Source organism: Elaeis guineensis, chromosome 15 (assembly GCF_000442705.2).
Source record: "Elaeis guineensis isolate ETL-2024a chromosome 15, EG11, whole genome shotgun sequence".
Classification (NCBI taxonomy): domain Eukaryota; kingdom Viridiplantae; phylum Streptophyta; class Magnoliopsida; order Arecales; family Arecaceae; genus Elaeis; species Elaeis guineensis.
Window position 1 is genome coordinate 38,459,030 of NC_026007.2, and position 17,281 is coordinate 38,476,310.

Genomic DNA, 17,281 nt, shown 5'->3' on the forward strand with positions numbered 1-17,281 from the left:
GTCTCTGAGAAAATGCAACCGGGAGGTTACCATGTCATCCATTTTTCTTTATATTTCCCATAATATCATAGCGTAATAGATCTTAATAGAGACCTCGTGTTGTCTTAAAAAGAAAATCTTTTGAGAATGTAGAAAGTCTCTTGCCCCCAATTTTCTCCACATTTCACATGATAAAGATCACAGGTTAATGGACTGAGAGAGAGAGAGAGAGAGAGAGCTTCACACATTTCCTCACAAGAAATTAAAAAGGTGCAACTTTATTTATTATTTTAGCCACCAAAGAATATTATCAAGCTGAAAACTAGTACGCTACCGTTATTCAAATCAGTGATACAACATTAAAAAAAAAAAAGATAATGAGGGACGTTATTGGTGCCATTCCAGCTAATGTAAGAAAGAAACATTTGGGATGACTACTCCCTCTGTCTTGCCATAGGCATTGCTGCAATTGGATGTTGCCGAACTTCCATCCTCATGGTATATGTTAATATTCTTCATTAAAATGTTGTTGCATGGGACTTGTTTGCTGCATTGGATGCTGACAGCCTCTTTTTGGGAAGAAGTCCCATATAGATCAACAAACTGGATGTCACTTATTGCCACATTCGAGGTATTCTGTTTTTCCCTCCCCGCAATTATAGACAAAAATTGATGCAAAACAATTAGCAATTTGAAGAATTGTTGTATACGAAATGCATAAATTATGTTCTGTATATAATTATGCAAATACTACTAGCCTAAATATTGTATACAATGTCTAATTGTAGGTTACAAAAATGATAGCCAAAGGACCAAAATGTTAGGCTTCTCTTTAAGATAAGGAAACATTTTGAGAATATAAAATAGAACTTAGCAGCATCTGCTAAATTTCAGAGTTGGTTTTTGCTTTCCAATTGATGGTGGTGGAACATTGGAACATGGATGTGCTTCGACTATGCATGCATATTTTCCAAGTTCAGTTTAGGTCTTCAAGAAAGTGGAAGATGTTGTTCATCCTAGCACAAGCATAAATAATGGATAGCCTGTGTGTGCATGCGTTCATGCATGTGCTTTGACGAATGTGTATTGGTAAGGATCCCATACCGTAGGATGGCATTGATGGCTGGGACAATAGTATTGATCAATAACTATAGGAATCTGCACTGAGGTAAAGTTTACACGCTCAAAATAGATCTCTTTTGCATACCCAGATCCTCCCTGTAAAATGAAATGTGAAAATTTGTGATGTTTTGATACAAATAAATTTCTCATATGTGTGACACAACACATAGAGAACTATCATACTAGGAAATCCTTTAGAACCTAAATTAACTTTTTATTAGCCATAATACAGTATCTTCTGTTATTGATCGATAACTTGTCATTTCATGTTTAAGATACATTCTAGATCTCAACCTAGCAATTGTTGTGGTTACAAGCTAAAACTAGATGATTGTCCCATCAAAGAGCATAAGCAAGTCATTAGTGAAAGCTTCAAAGGTTCACATGAGAAGAAGCATGGAAATATATATGTTTCTAATATACTCTATGCAAAATTAATTGGAGTTCTAGTACAAAGTTGTAGCACAAAATATGTGGTAATTTGCATATATATATATTGAAATGGAGTCCAGATATGGGCCATAAACAATATATATATATATATATATCTTTTATGACAAACAAATACATGTACATGGAATGGCATATGTAATGGTGTTTGACTTGAGCTTGTCAAGATTGGGATAACGCAATGTACCTGCCATGTCTTGATCTTCACGCCTGATGAGGCGCCTGAAACATGACTGTCAGAAATATGAACTCGTTCAACCTTGGAGTTGGGTCCCAAGCTACCAATGCTGCCAAGGACAGAAGAAATTATCCTAGTGCTTCGGATATAGTTGCTGAAGGAGCAGCAGATTAGCTTTGAGTTTAGAGTGAAAAATTATATTGATCATATTATGGTATAGATGGAAGAGCATCATTAGTTCCACATTAATTATGAATCAAAAAAGACTCTGATTTATATAGAAAGAGATCATCCTTCTTATAGAAAATACTTTTTGAAGAATAAAAATATGATGTCCATGAACCAGAGTGGACAATACCTCACAAACCGAGCCATAAGCTCTTGACTGCAACAGACTATAATGTAGTTGAAGAAAGTATCAATGATAACATCAGTATGTTAGGCTAGACTAATTATTAAACATATGGGCTACATATGTGCCTAAATCGTAGCCGGATGAGATTTATTTGAAGGTTATATAGTTCAATTATATATCAATGCATCGCACAATAAGGAATACTCGTTGCATGCAAATGGAATGGCCTTCATAAAATACTTGTCCATCACTATTCAACCATCTTTTATCGATTGATGACTTTTGGTGCACCATGATCAAATGAAACCCTCTGTAACATAATCTAAAGAGATCCCAAACTCGAACAAATTCTTTTTCATAAGTTTGATATGGATATCAAAGTGACAAAGACAAACCTGAGACCATGACCAGGCCCGCATATGATGTGGGTAATATTAATGTCTGAGGAGCCTGGACCAATAGCTACACAATCATCTCCTGCAGCCATATCATACAAACAGGAAGATAGAGTAACCAATCAACTAGGTAAATATCCACATCTACAATCTGCATATGTTGCTAAGAGATATTGAAAAGTCCTCCAGATATTAAAAAGGCCGAAGCTCATATTCCTCATTGGTGGGAACAAAAATAAACTACGATCAAATGGTAAAAATTCTAAGCTACCGAAACAAGAAATTCACAAGTAAACTTATCTACCAAAAGTGCTACAGGCAAAGCCAATGAGAAGATGCTACATTGGGATTTAGAGCCAAGAAATTCTGCAACCACCTACCTTAACATACTGCTGTAAGTAGTTGCAGAATTTTTTCGTTCAACATGCTGATGTGGCATTTTTTTTATTGGTTTCGCCCGTAATACCTTTTGGTAGACTAAGTCCATCCATGAATTCTTCGAAATAACATGGGGAAAAAAAATATTGTACATCTACATTAAGTACCAATTCCGACTGTGCAATTGGTGAACTCCACAAATTGAGACCCGGCGATGTGGAGGGCATCGGTGTTGGGGCTGTCACCCGGAGCCCATACTTCGACCCCCTTCACGTGTACCCCAGCACAATTGATTATCTTCAGATGTTTAGTTGGGCCGTTCTTCATTCTTATTCCACTCACCCAAACATTGTTGCACCACATGAATACTAGTAGCTGGTTTAAGGTTGGTGACAACAAAATAACACTTAAATTCCATCAATATATATTATCTAATGAACAAATTAATAACCTTACAAGCTTTTACTAAGAAAAAGGAATGAAACAGAAAGCAAAAGATTTGTATATATACTTACATTAGGGCGGTTGTTGCATCCCTATATGTAGAGTGTAGAAGAGGATGGAAGATGAAGCCAAAGAAGACAAATTGGTCAAGTGAAGGGCATGCAAGCAGAATAATGAATTGAAAGTCAAAGAGACAATTCTACAAGGATGTAACATATATATTTGTATTTTGATACCTTATGTTTTACGCAATCCCACCAAATGGCACCATTGCCATCAATCTCGCCATGGCCAGCCACCGTAACGTTATTAACATCTTGAAATGCAATCAAGTTTTTTGCTTGGTTCGACCACACTTTGTTTGGTGCTACAATATTTCCATCAAGCTGCATACGTTTGAAACATCATCTAACCTTTTCGGTTCCTTGTGATATCTGAACTTTTTCTCCATCTCTCACTCTCCAACCTGCTCTCTCAAAACAACTTGAAGGGATGCATCAGATTGATGTATATATTACCTGGACGTACATCCAAGACTTGCATGGGCCTCGAAAGGTTACTTCGGTCAATAAAAAGGTCTTGCTTGCTGGGATGAGAATAATTGGATAATTAGCATCAGCACAAGCTGCTCTCCAAGCTTTCGAGAATGCCTTGAAAATCATTGCAAGATCGTGAGTAACGCTTGGGTGATAGTCAAATGATATACACATACATACATACATACATATAAATATAGGTGTTATATATATATATATAGCATGTTGATATCTGACTACTGAAGAAAAATATGGGAAGCTATATACTATTTGAATAGTATATAGAATTCAAGCTTTTGATATTTAAGACAAAAACAAAATCAGCAACAATAGTTGAAGCATCATCAAATATTTCTGAAAAATGAAGCGAGCCCTAACTATATCAAGCACTACAAGAGGCGCCATATATAGTTTGAATGCGGTACTGTGTGTATATTATGAATGGGACCCATATAGCATAAGAGACAATATGTTGCTCAATATTATGTAAAGATCACTCAATCATCTCTATTGTACCATAACAAACAAGCAACTATGATAGGAAATGTAATTTCCCGATCCAAGTAAGAACGCTTGCTATCATTTCTCATAACAGAAGATAATGCTAAAAATCAGTCTACATCAACTGCTTTTGATTTTAGGACAGAAAAATATAAGAGAGTATACAGGAATGACTATGATGAAAATTTATCCCATACTTCTCCCATTTAATTTTGCAACCACATGCAGCCTAAGGAATAGCTACTTCTTACTTGTACATCATTTGATGTGCCATCTCCAACAGCCCCGTAGCTAAGCACGTTATAAATCGGATTCCCAGCAACAAACTGAAGAGCTAAAAACCATAACGCAACAACTGCTGCAATGGCCTGACACCCATGAATAAGAATGTAAAGACTATGTTGCAAGTTTTCATGAAAAAAAAAAGAAAAGAAAAGAAAACAAAGAAGAACGGTAAGAGAGGAGTTCTACTGCCATGTCTGGAGTTTGTGTTGTTCCCACCATGAAGACCAGTTCCTGCAGGTGCTGTGTTATATAGAGAGCAGATACGAATGCATCACTGCGGTCATTCGTAAGGATTCATGCACGACGAATCCGTAGATAGAAGGAAATTGCCAGCACAGCACGTTGAGGCATATAAAGATATTCTTGATAAATTTACCAGAAAACGAAAAGAGATTCTTTATATCACGTAAAGATATTTGCTCTCATTAGCACTTACTTTAAACCACCAAATAAATAAGTTTGAGTGGAGCGAGATATAAAGAGAATACGGCATGCATATGGAAATTCTATAATTGGAGAATAGCTAATGATATGGAAATAGCAAACTAATCATCATTGATCATGTAATTAAACCGAAACCTACGGATTGCTCTTGATCATTAATCTAGCGACCGAGGAGAACTATTCATGGAGGATTAGAGATAGATAAGGAAGGGAAGAGGGGAGGACGCAGGCAAGCTAAACATGGAGGTATTTTCCTGTTTTTTGGTAACTACGTGGAGGTGGTTAAAAATGATGATATGGCTGGGGATTTTACTTCCCTTCTGTACTTTTTGTTCTTTTTTTTCTTCTATGTTTGGACAAAAGGACGGGAAACCAATCCAGCCGTTACAACTCACGACCATGAGCTATCCCAATAAGAGTATCCATATGTTCCATTAATATTTATAGAACAAAAAAAAAAAAAAAGTGTTTGATAGAATTTGTGGCCATGTCTCTAATTGTCAAACAACAATATCAAAACCAATAGAATTTGGCATTGGATTATGCACCGAGATAATGATGATATTCAAAGTTACAAATGTAGCCATTACTGGTTGAGGCAATGAGTTCATCGTTACCTTTGCGGTGGCTAGCGACATCCTTCGAGGCAATGCCTTTGTAGCGAATATCTTTTTTTTTAAAAAAAAAAAAAAAGCAGTTGGCCACCTCAAATTAGAGAGGAAAAGAAAAAATACAATGAAAAAATTATCTATAGATCTTTAAACTTTTAAATCCCTAGACTTTTTAGACTTCGTAAAAAGCTCTTGAACTGCTAAGGAGTTATTTTTAGGTTTCTACCGTCTACACAGATTGGTTACACAGGTCCATGTTCAGGTTACATAGATTTATGTTTAAGTTACACAGGTTCATTTTCAGATTACGCAGGTTTCGCAGATAATCTGAATATAAACTTGTGTAACTTGAATATTAATTTGTGTGATCTAAATATAGATCTGTGTAACCAATCTGTGTGGACAGCAGGAATCTAGAAATAACTCCTTAATAATTCAAGGACTTTTTATAGAATCTGAAAAGTTTAAAAATTTAAAAATAATTGCAGATCAATCGAAAAACATATAGATAATTTTTTCAAACACAATAAAATAACTACTGAACCTATAGTAATTCACTCATAAACTGAATACAATAAACGCAATAGCAATCATTTGAACTAATTTTTTTTTTACTTTAAATAGGAAATCATAATTAAACTTACTAATTAAATGATATGTCAATAGATGGTAGCGTACTTTCCCGTGGATCAAAGAGTGTAGCTCCGATTAAAATAAAAGGATTTGCTCTCATCATTACTTCCATGTTTGATGGAATTAGCACTTTAAGCAACCAGACTAATAGGTTTGAGTGTAAGGTGATATAAAGAGAATATGACATGGAGAAATACCATAATGGAGATCCTAATATAGAAATACTATCATGGAGAATAGCTAATGAATCCATGAGATATATGCGTGCAATATATATCCTAGGGAATATTTAGAATGGTACTTGTAGGGTAATAGCAAAATATGATCATTGACAAGGTAAACCAAATGCTAGGGATGATTCCTAATCGTTAATCTAGCGACCAAGGAGAATTACTTATGGAGCATTAGAGGTAGGTAAGGACCTCCGTGCACTGTACGTGGAGGTGGTTAAACAATGGTAATGTGGTTAGGGATTTTTTCCTCTTTTCTTTCTACATTTTGACAAAAGGGATGGGAAACCAATCCAGCTTTTAAGAAACACGACCATCAGTTGTACCACTTCTCCCACATATTACACGTGCTAATATTTGTAGTACTAAATGTTCGGTAGAATTTGTAGTCATGTTTCTAATAAACAATCAATAACACCAAAATCAATAGAACTTGGCATCAGATTATACAGAAGCTCATGAATTGTTCTGCTTGGAGTACATTGCCGCCCTTTAATTTCTGTCCTATTCCAAGCAAGTTAGGAAACTCTAGGTCTCTAGGAAAACTAGGGATCCCTAAAGAACTCGGTTGGTGCAGACAGAGGGCGCACCGCCAAGCTTACCCATGCGAGATTTGGATATGTGCGTGGGCATGCCATTGGCATTACACTAGCCAGAAAGATACGGATCGACTGGAAGATAGAAAGTAACATGAATTCAAGTACTTTAGAAATTTTTGCTAAATTTGCACCACCATTTAAAAAAATTGGCATCTGATAAGGGTGTAGTATAGGATTATGATAGAAGAATATAATGTTGAGCTATAATAAAGATGTAGTATCTGCCCACAGTAAGAGAATAGTACTATGCTGTGGTAGATAATTCAAATTATGCTTATTCTTAGAAAAAATAACTAAGATAAAAATAAAAATAAAAATAAATTGATTAAATTGATTTTTAAAGAAGTCCTTCGTATAGAGTATAATTCCAATATTTCACAAATGCATGATAATTGAAGTATAACTAAAAAAAATAACCATAGTATGAATCTTTGGTAACCCCTGCTTGTCCTAGCCCAAGCATCTGATGAGGCCCAGATTACAATGATCATATAGCCATATGTCTAGTATATTAGCGTTTATCAGGAAGTGTATGTTGTTAGCAGTAATCACTTTCACCTGGTCTATCCTCCTTGACATGCAAATTCTATAATACCAGTAGTAGATGTAACAACGAAGGTACACAGTAATTTATATGAATCCAATCCCTTTCCAACGAATATTGCATTGTACATAAAGGCTGCTTTTTTGTTTTTTTGGGTACAGTTACATAAAGGCTGCTTTGATGACGGAGACACTGGTCACTGAAACCTGGGTCCGTACTTGAATGTAAATTGGTAATGCCTCCCTGGACTTGCATGTGTCACCAATGAATAATGTTGGTTTGGCCTGGGAGTTAGTGCCCAGATTCATTTGCACTAAAAGATCTTGCACCACGGCCTTAATGTTTACTAATTTTAATGCAGTATGATCAAATTCTTTTATTTATATTTTTTAAAATTATATTATATATATATATATATATTTGATCATATAAATTAAAATTTAAATATTTTTTGATTTCGCATAAATCGCTATCCTCACAAAAGTACCTTTCATCGTCTTTATCTTTTTAAATATTTTAATCATTGATAGCTTTTTCAACAAACAATATTTCGATGCCCATCAACCACAATATTTTTAAAATGCAAGCTAACCTTGAAGGGTTGGTCCTCAGAGAATTTGAGGCCATGAAAGTCTTTGGCATCCCAAGCTTACCTTGGTCCAAGAGTCTAATGAGGCCAATATTAGGATCATATAGCTGTATATCTGGTATATTTGTATTTGTTAGGAAGGATTTATTGTTAGCAGTAATCAATTCTACCTTATCTTTGTCCTTCTTGGCATCCAAATTCTATAATACTAGTATCTGATGTAAGGATGAAGGTACATGGTAACTCACATGAATCCAATCACTACCTAGTTAATATTGTTTTGTACATGAAGGCTTTATGGATGACGAAGAAAGTGGTCACTGAGTCCTGGGTCCATGAGACCTGGGTCTTTATTTGAATGTAAACCGGTAACACTCTCTAAGACTTGCATGTATCACTCATGAAATAAGTTACCACCCGATTAGCTCCAATAAATCTTCTTCGCCTCTGCCAAACTTTCTAACGACAGATGTTGGCATGATACTAACAATAGCTTCATTGTCCACCAACATTTGTCTTGTTATTTGCCAAATATATGAACATTGATGTACAAGGGCTCAATGTGCTTAACCTTCTTCCTTATTGGTTTTCAGAATATAGTCACGACAGTCTTTGATGACTGGCCATTCATAATTCTCTGACATACCGAGTGTAAGCCATTCCCTTCTTCACCCTCTGTACTAGCCAACATTTCTAGTTATTATCCAGACTTCTCAACATCACCTTCCATGCTTGTTGGTTGACCAAGCTTTACTTAAAATGATCCAATCAAGGGGAAGAAAGATTCCCTCACCCGTTTAACTCAAGTAGCATTAGATCTCAATAATGAATAATATAAATAAATAAAAAATTAAAATCCTACAAGTGGTAGATCTTGATTCCTACATCAACTTTATCTTTTGTCACTTTTTCTAATTTTTCATAGATTGAGAGATAATGTCCGACCAATATCTTTTTTGAAAAAAAAAGTTTCGATTTGACAGCTTTTTTTGGTGTCTAAATGATGAAATTTTAGTCCGATTATCCTAAAGTTGTAAAGCACAAAAAGATACATAATTTTTAAAAACAGATCATCTCAATCAGACATCATGTGATCAAATTATGTCCTCCAAAGTTTAGTACAAGATTCGATTTTTTGATTTAGCAGACCTCTCCTAGATTCTATCCATCTCTTATCCATAGTGACCAACATGATCTGCATCAAGTCATATTTGTAGTAATCAAAGTGATTCTCATCACATCTGATGGTCCTTATGGATATTTATAGTGACAACTATAATCTACATTGAGTTTGGTGATCCTTCTGGATATTTATAATAATCAAAATAGTTCGCATCGAATTTGGTGATCTGTCTAAATATCCATAGTGGCAGCGGTCCATATCGAGTCTGATGATCCATTTAGATCACAAAAAATAAAAGAAAGTGTGAACGTTATACCCATACCTAATTCAGCAATGAGCTGAACTTGAAGGAAAATCGCACGCCTGCTCGATCAGATCAGGATGCAGCAGAATTTCAAAAAAAATTTTCCATCCGACGTGCGATCCGATCGAGATCTAATCTCGATCGTGGTCAGATCGATCATGCATTTAGATTAAGAGAAAAAATAGATTTAAACAATTTAAATCAGGTTATAAGATGATCACATCATCTTGCGTGGCTAGATGAACTCCACAGTCCGATGATCATAGAATTTCGAAGTTCACTGTTGAGCTACATACATGCCCAATCTCTATAGGTATCCACTTAGACTTGAATTAAGATATTTTCTCCATCTTCGATCCATCTACTCCTATATGGATCTGTAAGCTCCTAGATCAGCTTTGAATCTGATCTCCGATAGGATTCTGATCAGTACTCTATTGCAGTCTTCTTATTCTTTTGCATAGATTTGATAGAACTCGATATCTTGAGACCACCAGATGGGTTGCCCAACACCTTTGGATGTGGGAGAGGATCAGAGATTAGAGAGGAGAGGGGAGATGGCATGGAAAAGAGGAGAGGAGGCATGGAGATATTCTTCCGATGATTAATTATGTCAAACCATTTGATAGGGGCCTTTTTATAGACATTTGATCGGATCAAATGCCTTAAAGTAGAAAGACTCTGCTAAGGTACTGTCATGCCCCCGACCCGAAATTGTGAATCGAGGGTCGCGGCAACCGCCGCATACTCATGAAGAACTCTCTCCATAAGCATGCAAGGCATCTCATCACGATATCAATGCATCACAGCGGAATAAATTCAAATAATTATTATTCAACTTTAATTCAAGTAATTAAAATAAATATCTTACATCCAATAAAATTTTTTTTGCTAAAAATAAAACAATAGATCTAAGTTCAATGAAGTTGACAATGCTAAGTCTCGCCTCTAAAAGCTCTGTCCCAATATTTCTTCCCACGCTCGAAATTAATTATCTGAATCTGAAAAATAGAAAGAAAGGTAATGAGCTAGACAGCCCAGTAAGTAACAAATATCTCAACTAGATATTTCAGATATTATATAATTTCTAAGAACAATATTACAAATAAATATAAAAATATATTTCATGCTGATTTAATATAAATCCAATATTTTCAAATATTTACATATAATATAATCATAAATCCGATTCGATTCAAAACACTCGTAACTCAACAACCTCGACTATGACCAACGTTTAACCCCCATTGATGGGGTCCACAGAATACCAGTGCACAACCCCCACTGGCAGGGTCCACAAATACCAGCGCACAACCCCCACTGGCAAGGTCCACAAACACCAGCGCACAACCCCCACTGGTAGGGTCCACTGAGTACCAACGAATAATCTCCATTGGCGGGGCCCACTGAAATATAGTTAGACTGAGAGAATAAATTCGATCTGTATCAAAACACTTTGTACCATAATATATCATAATTTTTCTCACTGAACGTGTGCATAATCGACGTACCATAATACTTCAAATGCACTTTTCCTTCAAAATATAATTTCATAAATCATGCATAATTTCAGAGAATAATTATTTATTTTCAGAATAAATATAGAATATCTTGAGAAGATGATTCATTACTTACCTTTCATGGAGCACTGAATGAACAGATCGACTAACTTCTAGGAGATTCTTCCGTGCCTATTATCCAAAATTATATTTTTTACATTAATTTTAATTCAAAATTCAATCTAAACAGATCCCAAATCAAAACCTCACTTAAAATCAGACTCTTCCCTAAACTCGATCAAAATCATCAGATGAAGCCTTCCACTACGCTAATCCTAGAGAAATAACTTTAGAGAGAGAGAAATCCATCAAGAGAGAAAAATAACTTAGAGAGAGAAAATTTTAGAGAGAGAAAGTAGAGAGAGAAAGTTCAATTTCAGAGAGAGAAAGTCAGAGTTCAGACTGAAAGAAGAGAGAGAAACTCTCTCTCTCATCATTTTTTTTATTATTTTTATTATTTATTTATTTATTTATTCATTTATTTATATATATATATATTTTATTATTATTATTATTATTATTATTATTATTTTTTTTTTTCTTCTTTCTCTTTTCTTTTCTTTTTCTCTTTTTTCTTCTTTTTCTTCTTTTTCTTCTTTTTCTTTCCTTTTTCTTTTCTTTTCTTTTTCTCTTTTTCTTCTTTTTCTTTCCTTTTTCTTTTTTTTTTCTTCTTTTTCTTCGAGCTCCTTCCAGGCCGAACAGGGGACGACAGTACCCTCCTTGTGCCGGGCCATGCAGGCCACGGCCGCTGCGGCGGAGGCCGACGACAGAGGGGGGCCACTCCCCCGATCACGGAGGAGCATGGCCGGCGATCGATTGCGATCGCCGGCACCGAAAAATTCACGGGAAAAAGAGACCAAAACAGAGGTCCCTTTTTCCGATCGGAAATTGGCGACTCTCGTCGCCGGCAGCCGCGCACAAGGGCAAGGGAGGAAGGGGAAGGAAGAGAGGAAGAAGAGGAAGACTCACCTCGACCTCTGGTGACCCCACCGGCGAGCAATCACAGTGAGAACGAAGCAAAGATCCGTGGTTCTAATTCGGAAAAATCGGAGAGGAAAAGAGGGAAAGAAGACCGATGATCGGCTTCAAGGGAAAGGAGAGGTCTTCTTATAGAGGACCCTAGGACTTCGAGAGGTCCTAGGACTCCCAATTTGTCCGGATCTCACCGGAGAAGAAGACTCCTATCGGGAGTCTTCTTCTCGATTTTTTCTCTATTTTTTTTTTTTTTTTGGGCTTGGGTCTGCTGGATTAGGCTTGGTTGGGCTAGGTTTTGGGCTATGACATTCTTCACCCCTAAAAAAAAATTTCATCCTCAAAATTTTTCATACCTGTCACCATTGTATTAGAAGCCTGTGGATTCTGTTGAGTAAGCGCATAAACTCTTCTCTGGATTTTAGAAATCTGTCCACCACCCTTATGTTGTCCTTCATGAGTTCTTTGGCCAACTTGATTTTCAGTATTTAGCGGGCAGCTAGCAATTTTATGATCCATCTGACCACATTTGAAACAAGCACCTGTATTCCAATAGCAATCCTTGTCTGCATGATTTTTGCCACACCTGGAGCATGACTCACCATCAATCTGTTGAGTCTTATTGTCTACTGCTCCCTTAACTGATCTTTTGATGTTTTTATTATTCTACCCTTGTGTATCATTTGATTTTGCTCTCTTTTTTTGCTTTCTTTCCTTTTCCATGCGTTCTTCATTGACTTCCCTTTCAATTATCAGTGCTTTGTTTACCACATCGGCATAAGTTGTCAATTCATATGGAACCACTTGTTTTCGAATCTCAGTTCTCAATCCCATCTCAAACTTGTGAATACGTTCTTGCTCACCATCCACTAATCTCGGAGCAAATTTTGCTAACTCTGTAAATTTTGCTTCATATTCAGTCACACTCATACCCTTTTGCTTCAAATAAATAAACTCTTGCTCTTTTTGGATCCTTATACTCTGAGAAAAATATTGATCGTAGAATGCAACCCGAAATCTTTTCCAGGTAAGTATTTCGCCGTCTTGTTCATACTTGCGCTGTAGTCGCTGACACCAGTTGTATGCTTCTCCTTGTAGTAAATAAGCTGCATATCGAATCTTTTCTTCATCAAGATACTCTTGGACAGCGAAGGCCTTCTCCATCTCCATTATCCAGTTGTCAGCCTCCAAAGGTTCAGTAGTCCCCTTGAAAGTTGGAGGGGCAAGCTTTTTAAATTCTAAAATGTTGTTCCGTTGTACTGATTGCTCTCCATATTGTGGTGGTGGATGCTGATGTTGTTGTGTATCTCGTTGTATCTGTTGTTGTTCAAACATTTGCTGCTGTATTTATTGTTGTGCTTGTACCATCCTGATTAGAGTCTGCATTAACTGAGCCATATCTGGTTCCTGGCATGCTCTCGAAGTACTCCCATTAGGATCTACAACTCCCTCCTCCTGAGGGGTGCCACTGATCAGATGGGGAGTGCTACCATCCCGTAGTTGTGATGTCTCTCTTGCAATTCCTTGAATAGTTCTTGTCATTCTACGGGGAGGCATGGTAACCTTATAGTAGTAAAACCTTATTAGATTCATTTATCTATTTGTTAGGATAGATTTATTATGATGCTCATACTTTATCGTCCCAATATTTCTAATGTTTACCCACCTACACTCATACTATGTCTAATTCTATGTGTCATAATTTATCCACTTATGCTCTGATACCATATTAATTATCATGCTCCCGACCCGAGATTGTGAATCGAGGGTCGCGGCAACCGTCGCATACTCATGAAGAACTCTCTCCATAAGCATGCAAGGCATCTTATCACGATATCAATGCATCACAGCAGAATAAATTCAAATAATTATTATTCAACTTTAATTCAAGTAATTAAAATAAATATCTTACATCCAATAAATTTTTTTTTGCTAAAAATAAAATAATAGATCTAAGTTCAATGAAGTTGACAATGCTAAGTCTCGCCTCTAAAAGCTCTATCCCAATATTTCTTCTCACGCTCGAAATTAATTATCTGAATCTGAAAAATAGAAAGAAAGGTAATGAGCTAGACAGCCCAGTAAGTAACAAATATCTCAACTAGATATTTCAGATATTATATTATTTCTAAGAATAATATTATAAATAAATATAAAAATATATTTCATGCTGATTTAATATAAATCCAATATTTTTAAATATTCACATATAATATAATCATAAATTCGATTCGATTCAAAACACTCGTAACTCAACAGCCTCGACTATGACCAACGTTTAACCCCCATTGGCGGGGTCCACAAAATACCAGCGCACAACCCCCACTGGTAGGGTCCACAAATACCAGCGCACAACCTCCACTGGCAGGGTCCACAAACACCAGCGCACAACCTCCACTGGCAGGGTCCACTGAGTACTAACGTATAATCTCCATTGGCGGGGCCCACTGAAACATAGTTAGGCTGAGAGCATAAATCCAATCTGTATCAAAACACTTTGTACCATAATATATCATAATTTTTCTCACTGAACGTGTGCATAATCGACGTACCATAATACTTCAAACGCACTTTTCCTTCAAAACATAATTTCATAAATCATGCATAATTTCAGAGAATAATTATTTATTTTCAGAATAAATATAGAATATCTCGAGAAGATGATTCATTACTTACCTTTCACGGAGCACTGAATGAACAGATCGACTAACTTCTAAGAGATTCTTCCATGCCTATTATCCAAAATTATATTTTTTACATTAATTTTAATTCAAAATTCAATCTAAACAGATCCCAAATCAAAATCTCACTTAAAATCAGACTCTTTCCTAAACTCGATCAAAATCATCAGATGAAGCCTTCCACTACGCTAATCCTAGAGGAATAACTTTAGAGAGAGAGAAATCCATCAAGAGAGAAAAATAATGTAGAGAGAGAAAATTTTAGAGAGAGAAAGTAGAGAAAGAAAGTTTAATTCCAGAAAGAGAAAGTCAGGGTTCAGACTGAAAGAAGAGAGAGAAACTCTCTCTCTCATCATTTTTATTATTATTTTTTATTTATTTATTTATTTATTTATTCATTTATTTATATATATATAAGTATATATATATTTTTTGTTATTATTATTATTATTATTATTATTTCTTTTTTTCTTCTTTCTCTTTTCTTTTCTTTTTCTCTTTTTTCTTCTTTTTCTTCTTTTTCTTCTTTTTCTTTCCTTTTTCTTTTCTTTTCTTTTTCTCTTTTTCTTCTTTTTCTTTCTTTTTTCTTTTTTTTCTCTTCTTTTTCTTCGAGCTCCTTTCAGGCCGAATAGGGGACGGCAGTCCCCTCCTTGTGCCAGGCCGTTCAGGCCACGACCGCCGCGGCGGAGGCCGACGGCAGAGGGGGGCCACTCCCCCGGTCGCGGAGGAGCATGGCCGGCGATCGATTGCGATCGCCGGCGTCGAAAAATTCACGAAAAAAAGAGACCAAAACAGAGGTCCCTTTTTCCGATCGAAAATCGGCGACTCTCGTCGCCGGCAGCCGCGCACAAGGACACAGGAGGAAGGAGAAGGAAGAGAGGAAGACTCACCTCAGCCTCCGATGACCCCACCGGCGGGCAATCACGGTGAGAACGAAGCAAAGATCCGCGGCTCTAATTCAGAAAAATCGGAGAAGAAAAGAGGGAAAGAAGACCGATGATCGGCTTCAAGAGAAAGGGGAGGTCTTCTTATAGAGGACCCTAGGACTTCGAGAGGTCCTAGGACTCTCAATTTGTCCGGGTCTCGCCAGAGAAGAAGACTCCTATCGGGAGTCTTCTTCCCAGTTTTTTCTCTTTTTTTTTTTTTTTTTGGGCTTGGGTCTGTTGGATTGGGCTTGGTTGGGCTAGGTTTTGGGCTATGACATTCTTCACTCCTAAAAAGAAATTTTATCCTCAAAATTTTTCATACCTGTCACCATTGTATTGGAAGCCTGTGGATTCTGTTGAGTAAGCGCATAACTCTTCCCTGGGTTTTAGAAATCTGTCCACCACCCTTATGTTGTCCTTCATGAGTTCTTTGGCCAACTTGATTTTCAGTATTTAGCGGGCAGCTAGCAATTTTATGATCCATCTGACCACATTTGAAACAAGCACCTGTATTCCAATAGCAATCCTTGTCTGCATGATTTTTGCCACATCTGGAGCATGGCTTACCATCAATCTGTTGAGTCTTATTGTCTACTGCTCCCTTAGCTGATCTTTTGATGTTTTTATTATTTTGCCCTTGTGTATCATTTGATTTTGCTCTCTTTCTTTGCTTTCTTTCCTTTTCCATACGTTCTTCATTGACTTCCCTTTCAATTATCAGTGCTTTGTTTACCACATCGGCATAAGATGTCAATTCATATGGAACCACTTGTTTTCGAATCTCAGTTCTCAATCCCATCTCAAACTTGTGAATACATTCTTGCTCACCATCCACTAATCTCGGAGCAAATTTTGCTAACTCTGTAAATTTTGCTTCATATTCAGTCACACTCATACCCTTTTGCTTCAAATAAATAAACTCTTGCTCTTTCTGGATCCTTATACTCCGAAAAAAATATTGATCGTAGAATGCAACCCGAAATCTTTCCCAGGTAGGTATTTCGCCGTCTTGTTCATACTTGCGCTGTAGTCACTGACACCAGTTGTATGCTTCTCCTTATAGTAAATAAGCTGCATATCGAATCTTTTCTTCATCAAGATACTCTTGGACAGCGAAGGCCTTCTCCATCTCCATTATCCAGTTGTCAGCCTCCAAAGGTTCAGTAGTCCCCTTGAAAGCTGGAGGGGCAAGCTTTTTAAATTCTGAAATGTTGTTCCGTTGTACTGGTTGCTCTCCATATTATGGTGGTGGATGCTGATGTTGTTGTGTATCTCGTTGTATCTGCTGTTGTTCAAATATTTGCTGCTGTATTTATTGTTGCGCTTGTACCATCCTGATTAGGGTCTGCATTAACTGAGCCATATCTGGTTCCTGACGTGCTCTCGAAGTACTCCCATTAGGATCTACAACTCCCTCCTCCTGAGGAGTGCCACTGATCAGAT

The 17,281-nt window shown here is 36.7% G+C and overlaps 1 protein-coding gene across 2 annotated transcripts in view; it reads right to left on the reverse strand.

The window, feature by feature from the left end:
- Positions 1-241: 241 nt before the first annotated feature.
- Positions 242-17,281, reverse strand: part of LOC109505082 (probable polygalacturonase At1g80170) — a 57,270-nt gene continuing 40,230 nt past the window's right edge. The window contains exons 2-10 of one of the 2 annotated variants that reach the window (XM_073248970.1): positions 4,590-4,706; positions 3,820-3,951; positions 3,538-3,687; positions 3,373-3,393; positions 3,025-3,232; positions 2,480-2,561; positions 1,739-1,838; positions 1,084-1,197; positions 242-615 (exon numbers count right to left, since the gene is read on the reverse strand). In XM_073248970.1, the coding sequence (XP_073105071.1) occupies positions 385-615; positions 1,084-1,197; positions 1,739-1,838; positions 2,480-2,561; positions 3,025-3,232; positions 3,373-3,393; positions 3,538-3,687; positions 3,820-3,831 (918 nt within the window). In that variant the 5' untranslated portion in view covers positions 3,832-3,951; positions 4,590-4,706 and the 3' untranslated portion in view covers positions 242-384. The remainder of the gene's footprint in view (positions 616-1,083; positions 1,198-1,738; positions 1,839-2,479; positions 2,562-3,024; positions 3,233-3,372; positions 3,394-3,537; positions 3,688-3,819; positions 3,952-4,589; positions 4,707-17,281) is intronic. The other variant, XM_073248971.1, reaches the window with a different exon arrangement.